General features: G+C 49.1%; 1 protein-coding gene across 6 annotated transcripts; it reads right to left on the bottom strand.

The window, feature by feature from the left end:
• Positions 1–510: 510 nt before the first annotated feature.
• LOC103654476 (peroxisome biogenesis protein 5) lies at positions 511–15,012 on the bottom strand. 6 transcript variants are annotated; one of them, XR_004857926.1, is made up of 16 exons: positions 14,679–15,012; positions 13,735–13,860; positions 13,508–13,661; positions 12,461–12,657; positions 12,006–12,248; positions 6,021–6,140; positions 4,922–5,026; positions 4,358–4,530; positions 3,842–4,088; positions 3,033–3,117; positions 2,549–2,658; positions 2,109–2,333; positions 1,365–1,430; positions 1,025–1,119; positions 796–924; positions 511–719 (listed from the first exon to the last, which is right to left on the bottom strand). XR_004857926.1 is itself a non-coding variant. In XM_008681304.4 (15 exons), exons 1-15 carry the CDS (start codon positions 14,793–14,795, stop codon positions 846–848), a joined length of 2,208 nt encoding a protein of 735 aa, XP_008679526.1. In that variant the 5' UTR covers positions 14,796–15,012; the 3' UTR covers positions 511–845. The 6 variants fall into 6 exon arrangements, 3 of the variants coding, with proteins under 3 accessions (XP_008679526.1, XP_008679527.1, XP_008679528.1); XR_566135.4 differs by having other exon boundaries at positions 4,922–5,092; positions 14,679–15,008; XR_002269285.3 differs by lacking the exon at positions 4,922–5,026.
• Between the last annotated feature and the right edge of the window lie 685 nt (positions 15,013–15,697).

The following is a 15,697-nucleotide window of genomic DNA, read 5'->3' as shown; positions in this document are numbered from 1 at the left end:
TATTGGAGTTGTGCCTATACAAAATAGAAGTGAGGGTAGTTTGGACCTTTCGTCCATTTTTTACATTTTTTATTTTCTGATCACTAATTCTGATTTTCACTAACAGCGTTGAGAAGAGGAACAAACAATAGTTTTAAGGCTATTTTGGGAACATCATTTTACCAAGAGAAATTAGTTCATTTTCTCTTGAAAAATAGGAATCTTTTGGAAAAATAGAGTTCCTAAACTAGCCCTTAGGACTATTTTGGGAACCACATTTTTCCAAGAGATTTTCATTTTCCTAATAGAAATAGTTCATTTTTCTTTGAAAAATATGAATCCCTTGGAAAAATATAGTTCACAAGCTCACCTTTATTTTTAAAATAGATGGATAAAATCACAAAGTTGAAAAAGTAAAAGTAAAATCACAATTATAATACCAGCGGAGGTTGTCCCGTATATTAACGGCCCAGCAGGACCCGTGGCGTGGACCATGGAATTTAATTTGGATCGTCTCAGTTAAACTCGATCTGGCACCACCACCAAGAAGCACCCGCATTGCATTTTTTATATTAACTTTATAAAACAAGCAGTGGTTCGCCCTAAAAACAATTTATTACTCAACCATTCCTTTATTCCTGTGTACTTACAGATGTATAATTCCCCCTTTGCCACTATTGCCTTCTTGCAATGATACTTCACACATCGACGGGATGTTGTTCCCCCTCACTTCCTAGTTCCTATACATTTACCCAACAACACTTAAGCAAAATAAAAACAGAAGAATCAACAGGCAAATACAAAAATGTTACTGGCCTCCAATTCCATTTCCATGGAGATCGCTGCTGGAGAAAGCTAGGGAGGACTCAGAGAGGAAACTCTTTCTGAAGAGCGTCGAGGTTGCGGGCGTCGCATGCGGCAATCATGTCAGCTCTTGAAGCGTTGCTGGTTCAGATAGGGGCGAAGATATATTAGTTCACTGCCTTTGTCATAAGGCAGGTAGTAAGTTCACATGGTAGGTAAATCACAAGCGAGCAGGGCATACCCAAGAGAAATCCTCAAGTACTGCCAAGCGTTGTCAGCTTTTGGGTTCATTGTAACTGCCCTTACATAGTATCGAATGGAATCCTCATACAGACCCTGCGTAAGCAACATGGAAGGATTTGCGTCAATAGGGGTTATCAGGTCATGTGCCAGTGCTATACCTGTTGCTAATTGCCATGCATGCAAAAGTACCAGTTCACAAAAAAAAACAGTGTTCCATCAACACTGCATGTTAGCGTCGTACTGTTGAGAAACTAAGATGAGCAAAAACCAAAAAAAATGGTGTCTCTCATTTCACATCGCAGGAAGCCAGGTAAGAACCAATTGCAAAGAAGAATTACCTGGTTGGCATAGCTGATTCCCATGTTCGCCCATGCACGCACGTAGTTGGGTTTCAAGTCTAGTGCCTGAAAACAGAGCAGCATATTGTGACTAGTTCCAGGTTTCAAATACACAAACAAGTCTTGTTGTTACATCAGCATGCTGATATCTTGTTTACATTGTATAACAGTAATTAAAGCAAGCCAAATATAGGTTTGAGCTGTGGTTACTTCGATCAGACGTAGAGAGGTAAGAGATGATAGATAAATTATTATGGCAATCAAAGAAGTGAAGGTGTCCATTTTTACCTGAGACATCTTTAAATAATCGAGCCAAATGCATACTTACATTATGTTTCGAAACAATCTGATGCCAAGTATTCTAGATTTATGCCAGAAGCGATGGGAGATAAGAAATTTTTCCATGGAGGGCACATGGCCACAAAATTTGCAAGAAGAAACCTATTCTTCCATGTCTACATTTTATGTCGAAGCCATTTCAGAGCAATAACAGGTCCAACAAGACCAATGATGCATTATTTAAGAATTTATGTTAAGGTACCATCTTTTATTGCTAGTTTTGTAGGTTATACAGATTACAATAGCCAGAAACATTCCCTTCAAAAAATGAGTAGTCAAGACCAACAAAATACCAGATCAGCAGCCATGTAAGGCATCTATAAACAAGAATATATACAGATCCAGCTAGTTGTGTGGGCAAAAAGACCAACGTTGAAACAGTAAACATGTTTCTGAGCTAGTTACCTGCTGATACGCCAATATTGCATCAGCACTCTGGATGCTGTTTGCTTGGGTTGCACCAAGCTTGTTCCAGAGTGAGTAGTCCTGTGGTTTGAGCTGTACTGCTGTCTTAAATGAAGTTATAGCTTTATCATACTCTCTTGATAGGTTGTATAAGACTCCCAGAACTACATGAACATCTGCATCTTCAGGTGACATCTGAGCAGCGTCATTAAACAATCTAACAACCTGATGAGACAAACATTTAGCATGGCAAAATGAAACTATTTACAGAAATTAATATGTTGAAAGGTATTAGAAATGGGCAAAAGGTATATGACTACAGCTAAAAACATCTAATCTTGTATACAGGATACCTATCTGAAATCTGAAGATGCCAGAGTGTGATAAGTAAATAGACTGAAATATACACACTTAAAGTATATAGCATGCAGTGTACTTACATCAGGACCATAAGGTGAATCAGTTGACTGCGGAGGGACAAGGCCACCATATTTTGGATGATTCTGAAGCCACCTATAAAGATACCTTAATGCTTCTCCCTGCTCCAATTCTGCATCAATTGCTAGAAGACTTAAAACCTTTCATGATAACATATAATTTGGTTTTTTTATTGATCTTCTACTTGAACAAAATTTCAGAATGTTATATTGCATAGTTGCTATTCCATTATTTGACATAAAGCTTGGAGGAGCATAGAAAAGTTTTCTCTTCTTTGAACATAGAAAAGAAAATAGACATGTTTTCTCTCAAACATGAATCATTTTAATAAGTTCTGTTTAGTTGTTCACTGTTCCTAGTGAAATAGCTCGACATCAGTGCAGAAATAAGATTACTTCCAAATCACAAGTGTCACTAGATTATCTCAAGAGCGCTAGAGCAGATTAGGCAGGGTGTTAAATTACTCCCACAATTCCAAGCACTAACCATTTGTGTGACTAACACCAAGAGCAAGAAGAACTTCAAGGTTTGTCGGATTAGCTTCCAACGCACGCATCATTGCTGCAATGGCCTGAATTCAAAGCAAAAAAATAGACAAAAATCAGCTACATGAAAACCAGAAGCATGGAACCCCTAGGTCATAGAACAATAGTTTACCATGCTAAAATTTAACAGCAGAAGTACATTTTCCTGACATTATAAACTGAGCTATATGCATATCATGTGTGTAATTGCAGTTTACACAGAACTGCAACAAAGCATGGTTCACATATTCCTCATGAAAAGCATTCTGCATGCAGCAGGACAACTATAAACTAACAAATTCAGCCTGGTTTTTGCCTCTCTGATTTGGTTGAACAATTCTATAAAAACTCGGCTGGTGGGGAAAGACCCCCCCCCCCCAAAATGTTTTTTTACTGAGAAGGAACCTCAGCCGATCCAACCAAGAACCCCCCACACCCCAGCTTCAATGTACACAACTACCCCCTGGTAGGAGGAACCAACATAAGACACCACAGGCTGGCACCCTGCTACTACTTTTTGGGTCACTAACAGAGTTTTTGGTGGGACCAACCCTGGGCAGTATCTCCCTCAACTAGGGAGTTTACCACCACGCTAAAAGAATAATGGCTGGTTAAACAATTCTTAGAAATTGATCTATTCAAAACTCATCGAATATAACAGATACAAAGAAGACAGTGCATATATGCTTCAAGTGCAGGGTTGCCTATCGTGTATTTTAATATGATCCTAATTAATATGAAAGATTTAAACATTTAAAGGAGATATGTCACCTGTTGGTCATCATCATTTTCTGCATGTGTTATGCCTAACAACCTCCAACCTTCAGCATTATCAGGATTCTTCAAAACTTCAGCCTCTAAAGCAAGAACAGCTTCACTTAAGAGGCCCTTGCGGAAGAGCTCCTGTCCTTCTTGCATTGGATTAGGGTGACCAACATACGGGTTGTTCTCAGAATAAACATAAACCCCTCGAGAGGCGCCTGAACTTTGTTTGAAAGATGACAAGTGTTCTTGGAACCTACAAAGAAAGAATGAAAAAAGATTACTGGTACAATAGTTATACCAAAGGGTTTCCTACAAAAATCAACATAATTCACCAACATCAATATAAACTAATTAGACAATTGTATTAACAATTTACCAAACTAGATGTATACTGGAACAAATAACTCAATTACAAAGTTCGTCCAGTATTTGGTACAAAGATAGGTTTGCCAAGACTCAAGAAATACAAAACTTAACTCAATTATAATGTTATGTACAGAGGCACACAAAATTTCTACTTACTCATCTACCCACGGATCAGCAGAGCTTTCGCCAAAACCACCTCCACTGAATTCCTCTGCCCATTCATCAGTGACATTTAATTTCGAGAACTCATCAACCCAGCTCTCATTTAGCGCACCTTGATTATGTTGACTAGAGAACTCACTAACCCACTTATCCGCCCCTTGTGAAAGCTGGAGAATAGATAATAATGGGGAAATATCATCAGAGCACGGCTAATTTGTGTGAACAGAGCAAAAAGTGTGAGGCTGCTAACACCAACACCAACACCAAGTATGCCAGAACACTAGACAATTTGTATAAACGATGGTCATTTGATCATAGTGTCCTAGAGAGAATGATATCCAGCCATCATGGTCTGGGGATATCTAATCAGAAGCTTCAGCAATCCTGCTAGTCTATACGGAATGAAATCATCCTGACACTTTCTAGTTTCTGACACATTCCTAGGTATGAAAGCTAAAATGTTGCATACCAGTGACGTATGAATTTTCATTTATGATTATCAGAGAAAACTGATCCCCATTAAGCATGTCATGCATATATCCAACCGTCTAGTATTACCTCTTCACGTGCAAACTGATCCGCCCATGAGTTTGCATTAGCTTTGTACTGTGTTTGAAATTCATCAGCCCAGCCACTGGATTGGGATGCTAAACCTTCTTTTACCTGATTATCTTCTATAATAAGTTCACCCCGGCTCATCTTTGAAACAAACTGGAAGAACTTAGAATTCTTTTCAAAAAGAAAAAAAATGGTATTGTCAGGTCCTTAAAGAGGATGATCCAGATGACCTATGGTTAACATAAGGCTGGTTGGCATTGAGTCTTACAAAATACCGAAGTCCTTACTGAAACAATAAATGGTTCGGATATGACACAATATACTAACTGTAGTGCAGTATACAATGTGAAAATCAAAGTAATGCATGGCATGCCGCCATGCCCTCTCTGCATATCTAATGAGTCACCCTGTGTCACTCCAGAAAACAATACCATATTTTGATAATTAAGGGATCCTAACTTTAAAGAAATCAAACATCCCTCCACAGCGACGTCCAATGGAATTTGCAAAAAAATTACTGAAGTGGTGAATATGTGTTGTCTATTGAAGTTAACAAGTTATCTATAAGAATAAAATGCAATAGATCACTCTTTTTCTCAGAAACACAGGAGAACTGTGTGTCATTATATTACGAAGAAAGATATTAAGGTCCTAGAGGACCAATAAAACACTCAATCACTAGATTTCACCGGATATGATTGGAAAAGCACTCAACTTAGCTTGAATATCCAATGATACAAACGATACTGCATTCACATGTGGCATGTAGCAAAACAATATATCAATATGTGCACATTGCCATGGATTTTAATTATTAACGCATCACATCCAGCCAATCAAGTGTGTGCAGAGACTAATCATAATGGACATAGTAAAATACGACAAGTTATGATTCAATCAAATTTTAACTCAAGTTGAAAAAAAGTAGATACAGATTATCTAGCAAATCGTGGTGCGCATATAAAATGGAGCTTTATATTGTTGTCACATTTTGGAAAGCTAGTGCTAATGACTAAACTAATGGAATGGGGTTCAGTGGAGACACTTAGGGCAGCAGTTTGCATCCCTAATATTTATCAAATGAGGTCATCACTTATACCTGAAACTTGGGATCATTATTACTTGCTAAAGTTTGTGCAAGCATTCGGGATTGCTCCATAGCAGCCAGGTTGGCCATGTTCACTCCTCCCATCTGGCCCATGGCCATCTGAGACTGATGCTGCCACAATATAAAGAATTCATGAGAATTTGCTGCACAGATACTAAAATTAACTTTGTCAGGCACAAGGATAATCGAAGAAGGGGCAACTCAATTTCAAGAATCCAGTAGTTGGATTAGGAGTACATAATACTGAGAAGGAAAATCCATAGCCATTCCCCGTCCTATGTGTTAGACTACCCGTCTAGGGTTTGGGGTGTTCCCCCTGTAATTACCATCTCACCCTCAGTGTATTGGGCCTGGCCCATTTACTAAGTCTATTAATACCACTTCTAGCCCTGTTTAGGGTTATGGTTCGCATTCCAACATGGTATCAGCTTAGGTTTAGGTTTTCCAACAGCAGCCACAGCCGCCGGGGGCTTCCTCCTCCCCTACAGCCGCCGCCGGCACCGCCAGCCGCCGACCTCTCCCCCCGTCGGCTCCCAACTCCGGCCCTCCCTCCCTCCCTGCTCGCCGCGCCGCCAGCAGTCCCGGTGCCCGACTGCGCCGGTCCCTCTCCCTCAGCCGCCGGCTCTACCTCCCTCCCTGTTCGCCGCCGCGCTAGGCCGCGTCCGCGCCGCCAGCCGCGACCTCGCCAGGCCCCTACCGCGCCGCCAGCCGCTCGGGCGCCACCCGCCCAGGCCACCGCACCGCCAGCCGGTCCGCGCCCGGCCGCAGAAGCCCCACCGCGCCTCCTTCCAGACGCCCCTGTTGCGTCCTCGCCCGATGGACGCCCCCACTGCCGCCACCACTGCAGCCGGACCCAACGTCGGGGTCACCACCGGCCCTGGCACGCACGCCCCTGCTGCACTCAGCAGCGAGCTCGCCCATGGAGGGGCCCCCTACATCGCCGGCCTTGGGCCGATCCACGCCGCTTCCCCGCTGCACCTGCGACGCGGCTCCCCGCCGGGCTTCCCCGCCTTCACTTCACCCACCTGGAGTCACACAGTCGCGCCCTCCGCACTCCCCACCACCAACTCCCCGCTCGTCGGCACCCTCGCTACGATCCAGGCCGCTGTGACGGCCTCGCGGGAGCGCGAGCGCGCTGCCTCCCTCGCCCTGGAGCGTGAGCGTGCCCTGGGCGCTGCTCTGACCACCCAGATGGCCACCACGCAGCGCCTCCTCGGCCGCCCGACACTCGCCGATGCGGAGCCCCCAGAGGACCCCCACGCCTCTGACCTCGACGCCGACCTCATCGCTGCTCTCCACTCTCAAGCCGCCGGCCTGCACAACATCCGGACCCTCGTGTCCGTGGTGTTGGATCCGACGTCTTCCCACTACCCCCGTTGGCGAGGACAGGTCCTTCTCACGCTGCGGCGGTTCGTCCTTGACGATCACGTCCTCGTCGACCACGACACTCCGTTGCCTCGCTCCTGGTGCCTCATGGACAGCGTTGTCCTCTCGTGGCTCCACGACACCATCACCGTTGAGCTACAGGACATCATCCGCGACCAGGCGAACACCGCGCGCCAGGCGTGGCTCGCTCTCGAGGACCAGTTCCTCGGGAATCGGGATGCTCGGGCACTCCACCTCGACGCCCAGTTCCACCTGTTCTCTCAGGGGGGACCTCTCCGTGGGAGAATACTGCCGCCAGATGAAGGGTCTGGCTGACTCTCTCCGCGATCTCGGCGAGCCAGTTGTCGATCGTACCTTGGTGCTGAACCTCCTACGTGGCCTCAGCCCCGCTACGGCCACCTGAAGGCTCTCATCAAGAGGAGCGTGCCCTTCCCCACCTTCCACGCCGCGAGGAACGAGCTTCTCCTCGAGGAGCTCACCAAGGCGCATGAGGCGCCCACTCCTGCCTCGGCTCTCTACAGCGCTCCTACCAGCGGTCAGCCGCCTTCGGGGGGCCAGGCCACTCGTCCTCCGTCGACCGGGGCTCCTGCCCGCCCTCCACCCGCCGTCCCGACGACCCCTCGTTCGACTTCCACGACCGACGGAGGTCGTCGCTCCCGCAAGGGCGGCCGTGGGGGTGGCGGACACTCTCGTGGTGGTCCCTCCGACCGGGGTGGCGGCCACGTGTGGCCGTCCTTCTACAACCCCTGGACCGGGACCATCGCCATGTGGCCGGGCCAGGCACCGAGTGCCCCCCGTCCCTCGGCGCCGGCCCTCCTGACTGCACTTCACTACGGCATGCCCTCGCCACCTCCGTACGGTGTGCCCGTCGTGCCCCCGGGGACCCCCACCTCGACGACTTGGTCCCCGCCGGCTGGAGGTTGGGACAACGCCTCCCTCGCTGCTGCTTTCAGCACCATGGCGATGACCCCTCCCTCCTCCGACTGGGTGATCGACTCCGGTGCCTCCTACCATACCACTCCCACTGCAGGCATGCTCTCCCGCTCTCATTCCCCCCTTTCCTCTCACCCATCCTCGATCGTCGTTGGAAACGGTTCCACTCTGCCCGTCACCTCAGTAGGTGCCGCGGTTCTCCCTGGACCGTTTTACCTCAACGATGTTCTCGTAGCTCCCCACATCACTCACAATCTCCTTTCTGTCCGTTGTTTCACCACTGTCAACTCCTGTTCCATTGAGTTTGACCCCTCTGGTTTTTCTGTGAAGGATCTGGCCACCAGGACCCCTCTCGCCCGCTGTGACAGCTCGGGACCGCTCTACACGCTCCAGCCCTCCACCGCCGGCGTGTCTCCACCTCCCGTCCTGGTCTCCACCACCTCCTCCACCACTTGGCATCGTCGTCTCGGCCATCCTGGACCCGACGTCTTGACCAAGATTACCAGTAGTCTAGATCCTTCATGTAGTAGGGGACATTTTGAGGGCCTCTGTCATGCTTGTCAGTTAGGTCGACACACTTGTCTCCTATTTACTACTTCCTCTTCTCGGGCTGAGCAGGCTTTTGACCTGGTTCACTGTGATCTTTGGACCTCCCCTGTACTCAGTCTTTCTGGTTATAAATACTATTTGGTGATTTTGGATGATTTTTCCCATTTTCTCTGGACCTTCCCGTTTCGGTTGAAGTCGGACACATTCACCACCCTCACACACTTCTTCACCTGGGTATCCACTCAGTTTCGTCGCCCGGTCCGTGCTCTGCAGTGTGACAATGGCCGCGAGTTCGATAACAACGCCTCTCGCTCTTTCTTCCTCACTCATGGCGTCCAGTTGCGTCTCTCGTGCCCCTACACCTTTGCACAGAACGGCCGAGCCGAACGCATGATCCGCACCACCACCAATATGCTCCGCTGCCTCCTCTTCCAGGCGTCTCTCCCTGCCAGCTACTGGGCAGAGGCCCTGCACACTGCCACCTACCTCCTCAACCGTCTTCCCTCGAAGGCGGTGCGCCACCCTACCCCTCACTTCGCCCTATACGGCACAGCCCCTTCCTATGACCACCTTCGCGTGTTCGGTTGTGCCTGCTACCCTAACACTTCCGCTACCGCTCCACATAAGCTTTCTCCTCGCTCCACCCGCTGTCTATTCCTTGGCTACTCTCCTGACCACAAGGGGTACCGGTGTCTGGACCTCACCTCCCACTGCATCATTATCTCTCGTCATGTCATCTTCGACGAAGATGTGTTTCCCCTTGCTGGCTCCACCCCACCCACCGATCTTGACTCCCTCCTCGAGTCCGATCCGATTCCTCCCCCACCTCCGGCTCCCCGTCTTGCGTCGTTACCTGCTCCTCGTGCGGACACGACGACCTCTTCCGCGCCACGCGTGGCCCCGTCGATCCTGCCTGCGCCACGCGCGGCCCCGTCGACCCCGCCTGCGCCACGCGCGGCCCCGTCGACCCCGGCTCGCTTCGCCAACCCCGCACTCGTCTACCATCGCCGCGGCCACGCCACTACCTCGGCGCCCCCCGACTCGGGCCCGTCGACGAGCGCGGCCCGTTTCGCCGACCCCGCCGTCGTCTATCACCGCCGCGAGCCGGCCACACCCGCCGCTCTCGACGTTCCGGCGGTTCGCTCCGAGTCGTCCATTTACCACCCGGTCGCCATCCACCGCGACCCCGGGCACGTCCACCCGATGGTGACTCGGCGCTCTGCTGGCGTTCTCCGCCCCGTCGACCGGCTGATCCTGGCAGCTGCTACGTCTAGCACTCCACCCGACACTTCCCCGGTGCCCTCCTCCGTTCGCACTGCCCTCGCCGACCCACACTGGCGTCGTGCTATGGAGGAGGAGTACGCGGCCCTCTTGGCCAACCACACCTGGGACCTGGTGCCGCGTCCACCAGGCACCAACGTGGTCACCGGCAAGTGGCTATTTCGCCACAAGCTGACCTCGGACGGCTCCCTCGGCCGCTACAAGGCCCGTTGGGTCCTTCGGGGCTTCACCCAGCGCCCCGGAGTGGACTACGACGAGACCTTCAGCCCTGTCGTCAAGTTCGCCACCGTTCGCGTCGTCCTCTCCCTCGCCTTCTCCCGCGACTGGGCGATCCATCAGCTCGATGTCAAGAATGCCTTCCTCCATGGCACTCTGACGGAGACTGTCTACTGCAGCCAGCCCACCGGCTTCGTCGACGCTGACCGTCCGGATCTGGTTTGCCGGCTGAATCGGTCCCTGTACGGCCTCAAGCAGGCGCCACGGGCTTGGTACAGTCGCTTCGCCTCCTACCTGGCCTCCATCGGCTTCGTCGAGGCCAAGTCGGACACGTCCCTGTTCATCTACCGGCGCGGCGACGACACCGTCTACCTCCTGCTCTACGTCGACGACATTGTGCTCACGGCATCCACCGCCGACCTTCTACACCGCACGATCGTCGCCCTTCAGCGGGAGTTCGCGATGAAGGACCTGGGGCCCCTACACCACTTCCTCGGCATCATCGCCGAACGTCGGCCTCAGGGTCTCTTCCTCCACCAGCGCCAGTATGCCATCGACATCCTGGAGCGGGCTGGCATGTCTGACTGCAAGCCCTGCTCCACGCCTGTCGACACTCAGGCGAAGCTCTCTGAGGACGACGGGCCTCCGGTCGCCGACGCGACGTCATACCGGAGCCTCACCGGCGCACTCCAGTACCTCACGTTCTCCAGGCCCGACATCGCTTACGCCGTCCAGCAGGTGTGCCTGCATATGCACACTCCGCGGGAGCCCCATCTCACTGCGCTCAAGCGGATTCTGCGCTACCTCCGCGGCTCCCTCGACTACGGCCTCCTACTCCGCCCATCCCCGACGTCGAAGCTCGTGGTCTACACCGACGCTGACTGGGCTGGTTGTCCCGACACGCGCCAGTCCACCTCCGGCTACGCCGTGTTCCTGGGCGCCAACCTCGTCTCTTGGGCCGCCAAGCGGCAGCCCGTCGTCTCTCGCTCCAGCGCTGAGGCCGAGTACCGTGCCGTGGCCAACGGTGTGGCAGAGGCCTCCTGGCTGCGCCAGCTCCTCCACGAGCTCTGCAGTCCCCTTCAGCGCGCCACTCTCGTCTACTGCGACAACGTCAGTGCGGTCTACCTCTCCACCAACCTCGTGCAGCATTCGCACGAAGCACGTAGAGATCGACCTGCACTTCGTCCGCGAGCGTGTCGCTACCGGTGACGTTCGGGTTCTCAGCGTCCCCACCACGCTGCAGTTCGCCGACATCTTCACCAAGGGACTACCGTCGAGTGTATTCTTAGACTTTCGATCCAGTCTCAACATCTGTACAGGATAGAGTTGTGACTGCGGGGGGTGTTAGACTACCCGTCTAGGGTTTGGGGTGTTCCCCCTGTAATTACCATCTCACCCTCACTGTATTGGGCCTGGCCCATTTACTAAGTCTATTAATACCACTCCTAGCCCTGTTTAGGGTTATGGTTCGCATTCCAACACTATGGTCCTAAACATTTCTAAGAGGCCTTGTCTAGTGACATTGTTAATATAGAGGACAAAAGAGCATCATTCAGAATTTACGCTTTACAGGTTTTGGGAGTACTAAACAAGAATCCTGAAGGCTCTGACCTGTTCAAACTCAGAGGCCCACCCATTGGGGCCATATTGTTGTTCGAAAGACTTTGCCCAATTTTCCGGATTATTATTTTGTTTGCCAAACTCAGTAATCCATTTATCAGCGGTATTATGCATCAGGGCAGGACCCATAGAACTTTGGGACTGGTTCCAGTACTCCTGTAGTTCTGGGTATTGTCCATGCATAGGTCCTCTCATACGGTTGTCTATATCAAGCGAATGCAGCAAAGTATTGACCTGCCAAAAAAAAGAGTGAAATCATGAATAGACAGTAAGCAAAATACAAATCTTGGAATGCAAAATTGAAGGACTATGTAATTTTGAGTTTGAGAGTGCCATATGATTCTTGTTAAACACGTAAATGGAATACAGAAACATTTTGAGCAAACCTCAAACAGTCCTAGGTAACTGAGTTTTGAGATTCACATGGGGTAGAAATTATAAGTTACCTGAGCCTGTATATATTCTTCCGGTTGGTCAGAAAAAATATGCCGTGCCATTATGCAGCTACGATCACGTATGCACTGTTTGTCACTTTCAGATAAACCAAGAGCAGCTGGTACTGGAAGAGGTTGAAATGGCACACCAGCTGGGCCACTTGTGAGAAAGGAATGCAAGACACCAGACAACACTCTTTGTGGTGGACCTGAAATTAATTATGTTGACAGTCACTATAGTTATTTCAGCATCATTGTTAACAGTAAAACTAGGAAATACTGTGGACCCTGCAGTAATTCTCCATTTTCATATAGTAAGGTAGCAGAAAAAATGCATCTATTTATCAAAGCATTAAGGATTGTTCTCAAAAACTCGGCCGGGGAGGGAAAGACCGCCCTCTCGGTATTATATTAAGAAGAGACCGAAACATGGTACCGGCCGAGAAAATCCCCGAACCTTGGCCCCCCATCACTAGCGGGTGGTGACCCATCACTAGCGGGTCGTCGCCGCCCACTCTGCAACGGTTCAGCCGGAGGGTGACGCGCAGGATGTAACCCGGAAGCGGGCGGGGCACAACGAGGGGATTTTTTTAACCAAACCCGAAATTCGCCCCCGATGGAGATCGAACCCGAGACCTGGAGGTGCTACTCGAAAGCCTTAACCATTGCGCTAGAGGCCCTTTCGCATTAAGAATTGTTCTCAATATATTAAGCTTCAATCCTCGCAATCCAACATAATTTAGCATAAGAAAAACCCTCCAATGCATTTGAATATTCTGGAGTATGTGAGCACTGTATATTAAAGCAGGAACCAGTGCCTACTATCAGTGCAACCAAATCATTTGTCACAAGCAAGATGGAGTATAGGAAGTATCAAGTAGGCCACATGTGAAATGAAACTGAACATGGGCCAAACAATTATAGCTATTAAGTTGTACATGATTACATCATTATTCAGCAAGTTAGGAATATTGTCAAGAAAAAAAACTGGTGCAGTACAACGAACACATCTATCAAGGAAACATCTGGTCAAGGAAAAGCTAAAATCTAGAAAATTACCATCCAATGGCGGCTGAAAGGTTGTTCCTGCATTGTTATAAATTTGCTCAAAATCTGGAAAGTGTGCTTCTATTCCACCAAGTTCAGGAACCCCCGGAGGCCGAAAAGACTTAATCCAATCATTAGCAGGACCACCATGAATAAAGTCAGAGCCCTGTGGGCGCTCAATTACAGTTAGGTAGGAGCATCTGGAAGGAACAAAAATGGATGTTTAGAATAACCCTTACCTGCACAAAAGGTCGCTGGTCTTGTTTGAACTCATTTTCTGAACCAGGGATGTTTGACAAGGGAGCAGGCGCGCTGAAGCCAGATGTAGATGGAACACTAACAGAACCAGGAAGTTCCTTTATTGACTGCACAAAAAAAAGGTGTAGTTATAGAAAGATCTGTATTGGTGTTTACTACAACATATAAAAGCATTTGGATATCAGCCACTGCAGAAATCTATAGATTCACTACTATTCATGTATCACTGAAACATATGGTAGGATTAATAGATGAACCAGAAATTCCTACTTGGGATCGCTAATTACTGAGCACTTGAATTGGAAACTAAACCTGCTTCCAAATGAAGCAAGATCGATTATTTTTTATATTACTGCTACTCTTCCACGGCAAAGAATGTAACGGGAGGGAGCTACCTCTAATTTGATACAAAGTGGAATTTGGACTTGGAAGGCACTCAACTGTGAGATCAGTAATTCTCTTGGGCACATCTAGTAGACTGGTGGTGGTGATATACTAGGCATCACCGCGAAACAACACACATGGCACTGATGCCGACCTAAACATCATGGGACGATCAAAACACTAAGGGGGTGTTTGAATGCACTAGAACTAATAGTTAGTTGGCTAAAAATTGTTAGTGGAATGATATAGCTAACAAATAACTACCTAACTATTAACTAATTTACCAAAAATAGCTAATAGCTTAACACTAGGGTGTTTGGATGTATCAACTAATTTTAGCCACTAACTATTCGCTCTAGTGCATTCAAAAACCCAAGTCTAGAACAGCAGGATCGGTTCCAGTTCCGCTTCCGGAACAATCAGCGTAATTCCTCTGTCCATCCACAACAGCTACCCAAGCTAAGTGGCACGATCCAAGCCACCGCGCCATCGGTTAAGCCTCTACGTTCGGGACTGTGCTGGAGGCGCTAGGGAGGCTCACCTGCGCCTTGGAGGACTGGCCAAGGAAGGCGTTGGCGAGGGCGTTGAGGGGGTTGGACGACGAGGCGCCGTCCGGCGCGCAGTTGTTCTGGCCCGTGACCAGGTGCCGCAGCGCCATCTCCGCCGCCGGACGGGCGCGCGCGCTCGCCGATGCCGGAGGTGCGAGGCTACGGCCGACGTTTCGGTTGCCGGCGACGTGGGCCGGTCCGCCTCGATGTGAGGAGAGGGTGAGCTGGAGCCGCGCAGGAGACAGAGTCGGAGTCGCCGTGCGGCACTGCGGCGGTAGCTTTGCGGGTGTGACCCTGAGCCGATATTAATGTCCACGTGTGTTGATTGATTGAAGTGAATACTAAATATTTAAATAAAGTCTAAGACTAGAGCCTACATAAATATTATTTTCTTTTCTTATATTGTTGTGCTTCTAAGGCATTTGGGGTGGGGGTTGTGAGTTTCCATGAAATTCCCACTAAATTTGAGAGGAAATTCTCAATTATGTTCGTGCTAAATAGAATCACTTTTATGAGGTGGGTACGTGTCGATGGATGAAAAACTGGCTAAACAGCTCCGTTGCTTCAAACTTATTTTAATTAGATTTATATCTGCTCTTTTAAATCATGAGTTTCATACATCACGCACCACATAATTTTACGGCCCCCATTTTTATTCAATCAACTTCAGGTCCTCCCTCTCTCCTTCATGTATCTCCCATGCAACCGCCTGCTTCTGCCTCCTTTTTCCTCACAACCCTATGCTTCCTCGCTGCTGCCTCCGCTCCCATATCCAAGGTCATCGTCGTCCTTTTGCAGACCACGACCCGTGCGTGGACCCCCCCCCCTCCTACTTCCTGGTGGCCGGCCAGGACTTCGCCTATGTCACCTGAGGCTGAAAAGCGTAACCGAAATTCCTGTAACCGGGGCCTCGTAATCATATCGTTTGGAATATTAACGTTTTTAAAATTTGAATTTCAAATATCTATAAACAACGTATTGTAGTCGCCATAAGTAGATTAATTTTGAAACC

Source organism: Zea mays, chromosome 4 (genome assembly GCF_902167145.1).
Source record: "Zea mays cultivar B73 chromosome 4, Zm-B73-REFERENCE-NAM-5.0, whole genome shotgun sequence".
Classification (NCBI taxonomy): domain Eukaryota; kingdom Viridiplantae; phylum Streptophyta; class Magnoliopsida; order Poales; family Poaceae; genus Zea; species Zea mays.
This window is presented reverse-complemented; position numbering and strand designations above follow the sequence as displayed.